This window comes from Rhipicephalus sanguineus, unplaced genomic scaffold (assembly GCF_013339695.2).
Source record: "Rhipicephalus sanguineus isolate Rsan-2018 unplaced genomic scaffold, BIME_Rsan_1.4 Seq6993, whole genome shotgun sequence".
NCBI lineage: Eukaryota > Metazoa > Arthropoda > Arachnida > Ixodida > Ixodidae > Rhipicephalus > Rhipicephalus sanguineus.
Genome location: NW_023615790.1, coordinates 2,524 through 13,750, shown reverse-complemented (window position 1 = coordinate 13,750; position 11,227 = coordinate 2,524). Strand labels below are relative to the sequence as shown.

Below are 11,227 nucleotides of genomic sequence, written 5' to 3'. Positions count from 1 at the left end.
CCGACGCCATTGGAGGCACCGGTCGATCTTCTCGTAGAAGACCCACAAGTAGTTGGTGGTCCGTCACCAGCACAAACTCGTGGCCCAACAGGTAGTCTCGAAACTTTGAGACTCCGAATACCAGGGCCAGAGCTTCCTTCTCCAGCTGCGAATAATTTTTTTCGGCGCGCGTCAGTGCGTGTGAACGGAAAGCGATGGGCTTATCCACATGGCCCATGCGGTGTGAGATGACAGCACCTAAACCCGACGGCGATGCATCACATTCCAACCGCACTGGTTGGTCGGGCTGAAAATATGTCAGCACTGGTGAGCTGAGAAGCGTTCGTTTTGCCTTGAGGTAAGATTTTTCCTGGGTTTCACCCCACTCCCATTTATGCTCTTTTCGAGTAGATTATACAAGGGGCCAACATTGCTGACATGTGTGGCAGGAACCGGTGATAATACGACAGCAGACCCAAAAACGAGCGCAGTTCGCTTACATTCGTAGGCCGTGGGGAGTCGCGTATTGCAGCCAGGTTCTTTTCCAACGGGTGCAAGCCGTCTTTGTCGATTCGGTGCCCCAAATAGACGATTGAGTCTTTATGGAAGTGACATTTCTCTGCCTTCAGCTTGACACCGTTTTCCTGTAGCCGGTGCAAAACATCCCGGAGCACGAGTCGTTACTGTCTGGACGCTCGGCTATTAATACGTCGTCCAAGTACACCTGCACGGCTGGAAGGCCAGACAGGACGGTTTCCATGCGCCACTGAAAAATTGCGGGAGCCGAGGCAGCTCCAAACGGGAGACGGTTATAGCAGAACAGACCTTTGTGCGTGTTATCACAGCCAACTTCTTCGCTTCCTCATCCAAGGGGAGCTGGTTATATGCGTCCTTCAGATCCAATGTAGTGAAAAGAGATCCCTCACGAAGTGACGCGAAAATATCCTCGATGTTAGGTAGTGGATACTGCTCAGTTATGCACGCAGCATTAATAGTGGTCTTAAAATCACCGCAGATGTGGAGTTACCCGTCTTTCTTTAGTACCGGCACTATTGGTGCCGTCCACTCTGCATGTGCTATAGGCGATAATATGCCTTCACTCACTAAGCGTTCCAGCTCCGTTTCCACTTTCTCACGAAGAGCGTAAGGGATAGGCCGCACCTTGTGGAACTTAGGTTGGGCGTCTTCTCGAAGGTGGAATTTCACAGGAAGCCCCTGAATTCTTCCGAGCCCAGATTCAAAAAGTGCGTGAAACTCTGTGCAGTGGCTGTCGCGAGCAACTGACATCAATTGCACTGTTCCGAGGAACTCCCTCAGAAGTATTGACAATGCTTGAATTAAATCCCTTCCGCAAAGGCTAGGACCAGAACACCCTATAACGATCAGGGTGGCAGGGACAGCTTTGCCTGAAAATTGGGCTTGAAGCTGTAGTTCACCGACAATGGGCAACTTGCCCAGGTAGCAGCTGAGCATCTGTTTCCATTTCGATAACCGCGGCCAGCTCAGGCAATGCTTGAGATAAACTTCTTGCGGGATTATTGAAAATGGTGATCCTTTATCAATGGTCATGTTCAGGGGCACGCCCCCCCCCCCAACGGATGACCCTGCGATACGCCTGTAGCAGACGTTGCTTCTCCCGTGTCTCTTGTACAGTGAACACTGTTGAAATATCACTTTCCTCGGTTTCAGATGCAGTGCCCTCATACTGAACGGCGTAAGCACTGCCATCCTGCCTGCCACGAGCCCTGATCCTCGATTGGGAGCGGCATTTTCTTGCGAAATTACCTGTCTTCCCACAGCGAAAACATTTCCCTCTTCTGTGCGGGCAATCATATGCTTGATGATCATGGCTTCCGCAGCGTGCGCAATCTGCAACCCGTTGCTTCTTATATCTGGAGGTGGTTTGATATGGGCGCGATTTCCCAGCTAAACTGCACAACGCTGCCGTATCAGGTTTGGTCATGGCACTGACTTCCTGCGCAGCGGCTTCGGCAGCCGTAGCAATGTTTACCGCTTCGGCCAGAGTGAGCTCACTTCTTTCGAGCAGCGTCTGCTGCACAGCGCCATTTCGGATGCCACAAACGATGCGGTCACGTAACATACGGTCAAAACCGGTGCCAAAGTTACACTTATCTGCCAGCTTGCGGAGCTCAACGACATAGTCTCGGACAGATTCAGTGGCCGTTTGGTCCCTAGTGAAGAACTTATAACTTGCGGCAACTTCGTTACTCTTCGGCGCATAGTGGGCATTTAAGAGCGCGAGTGCTTTTTGGTAACTCAGCTCATTTACTTTACGGGGAGCGCAGTGTCCCGCAAGAACGCCTACCACCTTCTCTGATAGCGTCGAAATCAAAAGCGCCCTTTTCTTATCCTCTTGTTAATATCATTTGCTTCAAAGAATGCATCCAGCTGAGACAAAGTAAATCTCCTGCTTATCTCAGCGCCCAAAAATGATTTTCGTCGAAACTTGACAGAGCCAGGCAGGGGTGCAATGAAGTATGTCGAGACGGTGATCGTAGCGTAGGAAATAAACGTAAGAGAGGGAAATAAGAGCCGAAAAAACAGGCCATGGAATTTTTATTTCAATTCTTACGAGCGCCGACGTCAGCGCGATCCGTGGTAGAAAACGGCGGGTAGCCGAAGACTTTTTAACACCAACATGGTGGTGGGCGGCGAATCCGACCGCGAACCGCACGCACGACATTCAGCGTTCTCCCAAATAAAAAATCGATGGCAGAAGTGAATGGAAGGCCTTGCTTTCCCATCTTCGTCACCACTGTAGTAGCTTACGCCAAAGTGACAGATGCTTTTGTTCGCCATTCTGTTGCTTGCGGCCAGTCAAACGAGGCCAACTATGCGCCACGCAGACTCGGTTGGCTCCGGGCGCATGCTTTATTTAGCAGACAATGAAGTATGCCGGGACCGGCGGAGAGAACGACGTAACAGCGGGAGAACGCAGCATAGGCGGCTGGCCTGTGACATAACGCAAGACGGTGGATGACGTTTGACACGTGTTGGCACTGCACTTCTTATCAGTAAGCAAAAGTAGCAGTATGATCACTGACATTTAAAGACTCGTGGCAATAATTCAGAATGGTCTATAACGCTGCTGTGGCCCTGAGCCAAAATAAATAGAAACGTGTGCCAGTTTTATTTATTTATTATTTTTTGTCACATTCTAGGCCGACTAGTACTACTACCTAGGCATACTTGATAGTGCCTAGGCAACCAGGAATACTACTTTAATATGTTTTTCGGTGATAAGAATTTCCGCTTATACGAATATTTTTCATGACCTGCGAGATTCATATCATCGAGATTCTCCTGTAGTCTACCCACATATGTGGGCTGAAATGAGAAAAGAAGTACTGAGTGCATTGGTTTGGTATTACGGACATTTTGTACCCTTTATGCTGCTGCATCACACTGCCGCAGCTGTTCCATCCTATATTTCCTGCCAAATGATTGTAACTGATGTATTGTGCTATGCATATATAGAGCTTGTCTTTTTGAAAAAGAGAACTAGTTACGTCGTATTACTTACTGGAAAAGTAGTCACACAATTATCATACTAAAAATTTAATTGCTTAAGGAATTTTCCAACGTTCACGCCTGATTGATGCCTGAGGTAAAAGTATGTTGTTTTGGGTGTACTGTGTTGTTTGTGCTGGCTTCAACAGTGGTCTGTGTGCTGTTGCAGATGTTTTCTCCTAATGAGCAACCAAAAAATTGCATGCTTTGGATATTGCCAGACGGTCATTGCTGCAACCTTTTCTTAGAAAACATTTACCATTTTACAATTATTTTGCAGCCTAATCCATTATGGACTTGGTATTGTGATGATGTGACCATGGGGAGACCGCAAATTTGGATGGGTTATGTGGCAGCGTATGAAACTGACTATTTACTTTTTTTGCACTGTTAGTCTTTGAAATTGGGAAAAAAATAATGGATATCATTGCAATGTCTAAATTTCAATCATCAATCTGAAGAAATTGTGCTTGTTTTGCAAAGCACTGGATGAGACTGTGTTTATTAATGCATACTTTTGTTTTTTACATATCTGTCTGTGTTGGAAAAACAGTTTTTGCAGATTAGTTACACCAATGCTCGGTAGTCGCACATTGATTTTACACTGCAAGGTGTAAATAGTGATCCGTAAGTGACTTGGTATTTCCTGGTATCATTATGCTTTCATTGAAGCAGTATACAGACATTAGTGGCGAATGTGTAAAGTTGGTAGTAATGTATAGAAACAGTGCCTTGTGTAATGCATATTCATGTTTTTGTGGTTCCGGATACTAAAAACCGAGATGCCATTGTGGGCTTTCTGAATGTCTTTTATCTGTGCTTTCTTCATATTTTCCAGTTTGCATCATATAAACTTCTTTCACTCATATTTTATTTCATATGTTTCATGTGTTGCAACATGAAGCGGGTCTTTTGCTGTCCAGTGTTCTAGGGATACTTTTATGCAAAAAAAGTGCAGTGAGTATTTTAATGGCTTAGTGTTTTATTGGTGCACATACAAAGACCTGACTGTTTAGGATATAGCATTGGTGTGGCATATAAATCAGATTTTATTTTATGGCACCTGGTGTTGCATGTATTAACCATAGCTTCATGTGCAGCAAAACGTGTTCATAAAACGTGCTAAGGTCGGTGCACTGTTGCCATAAAGTGGCTTCGGTTTTGGTTAGACAAGGTGATCATCTACTTCACTTACATGCGGAACAACCATTCCTTATTGCCAGCTGCTGTAGTAGAGTTCCATGTAGTGCGTGACACGCAGTTTACATGGCCTTTGTGCTCTTGATGGCTTTGCAGGTTCCTCGCCTTTTGCATCCCTGGAGCAGTCTTCTTCATTGACATCTGTACGAGGTCAACTACATTCCTGCCAGCAGTGCACCTATGTGACCCTGGACAAGTCAACTATGAACAGACACCTTCAGAAACACATGGGCGAGCCTCCCTTACAGTGCCACTTGTGTCCAGCTGCATTCACTCACTACTCCAAGCTGGTGGTTCACGTGCGCACCCACACAGGAGAGCGACCCTTTCCCTGTGTCCACTGCAATGCATCTTTTGTGCAGAAATACAGCCTCATTAGACACATCCGCACGCACACAGGAGAACGTCCCTTTTCCTGTGCCCACTGCAGTGCATCGTTTGTGATGAAATGCCACCTTGTTGCGCACATGCGCATTCACACAGGAGAGCGTCCCTTCTCCTGTGTCCACTGCAATGCATCCTTTGTGCAGACAAGCCACCTCGTGAGTCATATGCGCATGCACACAGGAGAGTGTCCATATTCCTGTGTGCACTGCAATGCATCCTTTTCGATGAAAAGATACCTCATTAAGCATATGCGCACTCACACAGGAGAGCGTCCGTTCTCCTGTGTGCACTGTAATGCATCCTTTGGACAGAAGAACAGCCTCGTGAAACACATCCGCATACACAGAGGAGAGCGTCCCTTCTCCTGTGTCCACTGCAGTGCATCCTTTTTGATGAAAAGCTACCTTGTTGAGCACATGCGCACTCACACACAAGAGCGTCCCTTTTGCTGTGCCCGGTGCAATGCATCCTTTGTGGAGAAAAGCAACCTAGTGAGACACATCCGCACGCACACAGGAGAACGTCCCTTTTGCTGTGTCCACTGTAATGCATCTTTTTCACGAAAACACCACCTCATGGACCACATGTCCCGTCGTCATGGAAACAAAAAGCCATAAAGGTGATGGGCCTACAGGCTCCCTTTGAAAGAGCCCTGCAACACTTTTCCAATTAACTGAATGACGTCAGTGAAAGGGCTTATTGCCTCACGAATCGACTGACATAAAAATGTTTAAAATCTGTCAAGTACGAGTGGAGTTACAAGGATTTGTTGCACACTTCAAGCCGTTTCACCTCTCATACTAGCAAGTGCGCAAGACGGTATGCAGGTGGGGATGAAAAGGAGACAAGAAAATGCATCTGTTTGTCAGTGGGTGTCATGATCTTGAGCACTTTTTGCTTTTTTTCTTTGAACATGCAGCTTACTTTTGGTGTCATTGCAGACGGGCACATGGCGGCATCCCGCAACGGCCACACTTACTATGCCGCTCACGATGCTCAAATCGGCCAATGCTGTGAACATCGCATTTTTGGTGCGGTCACTTGGGTTTATGACATCATTTGTCGAGAGAAGAAAGCACCATTTGTTGCTGACTAAAAGAAATAATTGCAAATTCCAGGCTACATGCTGCACTCTAATGTTGGGCTCGCGTGTTCTCAGGAGTCCAGCTGCCGATCGGCAGCGTTTGCTGACCATGCTGCAAAAGTGTTGCAGGGTCTACTTAAAGGGCCAATAAACAACCCCGTTGTCCAAAATTTGTGAAAGAGAGATAACTCAGTACTTGTACGACACGATTATGCTGCCGAAGATTTTTGCAAATAAGTGCCGTAATAAGGAATTTGCAAAGTAGAACAACCTGCTTCGGTTGGTTTCGGTTTCTTGCTTGGCCGTCCGACCCTCCTTGTCACTCATAATGCGTAAGCGTAGCCCGTTGTCGGGACTACACCCACTTGAATACCGTAACACGACATCGGCAGTTACGCCATCGGTGCACAGCCATTGACCTAGGAAGGCTTCCTCTACGTGTCACTTGTGTCAGAACGGCTTGGTCAGGAAGTGCAGTGCGAGGGGTGCAAGGCACTGGTGAGGTAACGAAATATGCCGTGGCGCATGTGCCCTCTCGGTAAAGTCGTTAAACGCCTCTTTATCTCGAATGAAGGAAAAAAATACTTTTAAGGGCTCGTTTTTCTTTGTTAGACACGATATTAATGAGAACTAACAGACAATGATGCCAAGGTAAGTATAGGGACGTTATTTGTAGTAATTAGGATATAAATTATGTAAATTTATTTATTTATTTGTTTACAGATACTGCTGTGTCATGTTTGAGACATTGCAGGAGTGGTTACAAGAAACGCACAAGAAACGCACAAAGCCGTGTTTTTTTCGAAAAAACTGTGCGAAAGGGGTGGGTCGGCTTAGATTTGAGTACAATGAATAGTTTTTTTTACTTTTCTGGTCATGCAAAATCGGGCCGGCCTAGATTCATAATTGGACACTTGTTTTACAAACTGTGCATGTGGTAGTCGTCTCAAAGAACTGTCAAGATTATTCCAAGTGTCAACTGTGCACGGAAAAAAAGAGTATAGCAATCAATATAACATCTGTATGGCACAATGTTCAGCGGATTGTATCGGCGGGTCACATGGGTAGTATTACCGGTGAAAGAAATGGGTAAGTAAAGCAAGTAAAGTGGACGAAAAGATAACTTGCCGCCGGCAGGGACCGAACCTGCGACGCGACCTTAGAATAACGCGTCCGATGCTCTACCATTGAGCTACGGCGGCGGTCATCCTCCCGTCCACTTTTATGGGGTATAGATGTGCATTTAAACCTAGGAGTGTCAGTCAGCGCCGATCGCAGCTATTGCGGCAAGTGTGGAACACTCGTTATTCTGCCTGTTGGCGTCACGTAGCAGGTGAACTTTTTTTTTTTTTACGAGCTGGCAGCTGACCAATGGGGAACCAGTGCTGCCCAGGTGGCGCGCCTGATGATGACGATGATATGTGGCTAATTACCCTTTGTACCGGGTGGAGCCCTTATTTGCGTCCTAGCCTAAGAAATTAAATAATAAATAAATCATAAAGAATAAAATAAAAGTAATATTAAATAACAAATAATAAATAAATATTCATGCAGTATGAAAGGCACATAAGTTCAGCACTGAATGTCTCTTGTGTCCTTCCACCATGACCTGTCTCCACATCATCCGATGGGTCTGGCACAGTAGCTACCGCCGCGTTTCGAGCCATTATTGGGTGCAGCCTCTCCTTGGTTGTTGTCACTGCGTCCACCTTGTCACTGGTGGCACTGCTGGCAGAGTCGGTAAACCCCAGGGCTGTCGACGTCCTCGTCTTCTGCCAAACATATTCTGCAAATTGCCGTGGCCACATCTGGGGACATGTCGTAGCGGCGGCGGTACACTAATGTCCTCAGGGCACCAGCTCTTGCTTCAAAGAGCAAGGTGCTGCCGATACCGTTGTCATATAGCCGCTCGACAGCAATGACCTTCTTGTGGGACCGGTAGATATTCAGAGTGGATTTCAGCATCGTACCATGCCACTGCGCTGTCTCTTCCTCCTCTACCCTAGCTTGTACAGCCTCTTTCCACTTGCGCTCCGTGTCTTCATTGACAGGATTCTCATAAAAACCAAACTTACGGCGCAGCGTTTCAGGCGCGTGAGCCACTTGGTCCTTCAAGCCCAGATATCGGAAGACATGCCGAGCCCATCTTTCATTGCCTAGTAAGCGCAGCCGCCCTTCATAGGCAATTTTGCTTTTTGCTTCCCGTGCTTCAAATGACGACCAGCCGGCGTCTCCCTGCATGGCCTCCACGGCTACCCGTCCGTGACATCTGAGAGCCAGCCTGCCCACCTCCCGTTGTCCACGTTCAAGCCATGCCCTGGTCTCAGCTGTCAGACATATACCACGGCATTCGCAAAGGTTAGTGCTGGTACGTGCACCCCCTTCCATAGTTCCCGAACCAGCATGTTCCTTCCGCAGCCCCACAAGCTTCTCCTATGGAGTACCTTGGCTGCTCTCCGTGAGGTTTGGCGTACGTGGTCCTCATGTGCCTGAAAGCCCTTTGAGGCTGTGGTGAAAATAACGCCCAGGTATCTGTATTGATCAGTCCATGGGATTAGTGCATCAGAAGGAAGCACCACGTATATATTGGGTTCTGAGCCCGCGAACTGTAGGACCTCTGATTTTTTGGCATTAAACTTGAGGCCAAGGCCAGCCAGGTGAAACGCAGCTTGTGTGACTAGATGTTGCAGGCCTTCGTGTCGCTCTGCCACAAGGACAATGTCATCCGCAAACACAAGCGCGAGTAGTGTCCATGTGATCGGCAATCCTTCCAGCTGATGGTTGAGTGTGAAGCCTTTACCACATTCCAGAATGCATCGCTCCAACCCGGAGGCATACATATACGTGCTGTACATGTAATAGTTTTAGTTTTGCAAGCAGCACTTTTTATAAACTATATACCCACACTACTTTATGCTTGATGAAGCCTTCAGCGCAAACCAGGACGGACCACAAAGAATAGGTGAGACAAGCACAGCGCCAGTGCTTGTCTCATCTATCATGGTCCGTCCGGGTTTGCACTTAAGTTTTCATCTTAACTACAGAAGCTTTATTGAACATTATACATAAATACTATTATGCCGATGGCGGCCCTCCCTGTAGTATAGATTTGTATCATTCAATGAAATTTCGTTAACATCTAGAAGCTGCTCACTAATAACTGTGTTTTTTAATGTACGCAACAGTGACTGTACATTTCCTTTTCCGTAATTAGTACTACACTTTTTTGCAGATATTTAGGTTTATGTATCTTATATTTTGCCTTGTTTGCTCCTAGTCGAAATAGTGTTTCTGGTGCATTGGTATTATTATTACTATTTTTCTATTACTGTTATTGTTAACATGTCCACCACAAGTTCTTTTTAAGTAAGAATTTGTGGTAATAGGGGCGTAGTACATTCTTTATACACATCGTATTTTTATTTGCAACTTTGCTTGGAGCGTGCCAACTTCACAGTAGAAAACAGCGCAATAGAAGACCAAGAAAAACCAAACAGGACTAGCACGGAACAGTGCTGGTCCTGTTTGGTCTTTGTCTTCGTTGTATTGCGTTGTGTTCTACTATAGCTTGGAAAACCCTTCGGCTCCTCCAAGTAAGTATGCCTATGCAAACGGTGTAAGCACAAATTTTCTTTGAAAAGAATATTGGTGATGATAACGTAAAAATACCCTGCATTCTTTCCCTTCCCCATTGGTCGTTAGCTGTTTATGATTGGTCAAAATGTTCTGGGTCATAAACACGGCACCTGCTTGTAACGATGCAACAAATGACCCCAAAATTGTCCATTGCGTAATGACCACTCAAGCACGACTACATAAAAAATAAGCAAGCAAGTACGCCATTTTCAACACGGCATTTTTGGTCATTGGTTCTTCGCCGTTCATAAAAAATTTTCGGTGTGCCTTAAAATCGCATACTTGTTATGCGACGTCGCAAATATGTGAAATGTCGTGGTCCTAAAATGACGTGCGCACACTAAACAGCGCATTACTGTGCTGAAAAATACCTAAAATTTTTTTGGAATAGCCGGTCAGTGCCTCATTCTGAATGTAGTTCAAGAAGGCTGCCCAGCTACTTATAGCAGCTGGCGAGATGGATTCATACCAGTATAATAAATTTTTCAGTTGTATAGTATAACGATGTTGAGCTGCGTGTGCAACCCTGTGAAATCCTTGCTGAGAGAGAGGGAGAGAAATGAACAGCGCTGCGCGTGTGTGCTTCTTTGCTGTCCGAGTTGTACTTGGCCTTGCACAAGTCAATTCATGATATTCAAGACCAACTAGCCCGGCTGTCACTTTCAGTCTCCTTAGTCCAGAAAACTCAGATCGCGGGATCGAATTCCGGCTGCGGCGGCCACTTTTGATGGAGGCGAAAATGTTTGAGGCGCGTGTGCTTAAATTCAGGTGCACCCAGGTGGTCGAAATTTCCAGAGCCCTCCTCTACGGAGTCTGTCATAATCATATCATGGTTTTGGAACATTGAATCCCAACAATTATTAGTCCAGAAAACCGTGGACCTTGACCATTTCCCGGTCCGGTAGATCAAGTTGCGGGGCAATCTTGAAAGCATGGGCTTCCCAATGTACTGGAGTCCACTGCCTTATTCCTCGCCTGTTCCAAGCCTCCGCGATTGCTGCAAGCTACCATATGATAAGCAAGGCCAACGTTTTAGATTAATTTAAAAACGTTGGCAGGCGAAGCCAGGGTGTCTACCGACCGGGAAAACCGGGAATTCTCAGGGATTTTGGGCAGTCTGGAAATTCTCAGGGAAAACTCGGGAAATTGTGCTCCCATCAGGGAAAATCCACAGTAACTTTATTGAAAGGCAGCGAAAGTCACGGTAGCGCTTGCTCGATATTTTGAACGCATTTTTTAAATCAAACTGCCGCTGCGGCTGCGGGCAAGTGGCGCACCTCGATGCTGTCATCGCCTTCGGAGCGGGGAAGTGGGAGAGAATCCGGCTAATGCGTGGCATGCGGTAACCGCGAACCACGACACATCGTATCGCGCAATGTTGTCAGGGTGTTCTGTGAGTACGCGGTGTAG

General features: G+C 46.5%; 1 protein-coding gene across 1 annotated transcript; it reads left to right on the top strand.

Annotated features, from left to right (window-relative positions):
• Positions 1–4,805: 4,805 nt before the first annotated feature.
• On the top strand, positions 4,806–6,934 carry LOC119378122 (gastrula zinc finger protein XlCGF8.2DB-like). Its single transcript, XM_037647364.2, has one exon. It carries the CDS (start codon positions 4,914–4,916, stop codon positions 5,712–5,714), a length of 801 nt encoding a protein of 266 aa, XP_037503292.2. The 5' UTR covers positions 4,806–4,913; the 3' UTR covers positions 5,715–6,934.
• Positions 6,935–11,227: the final 4,293 nt, after the last annotated feature.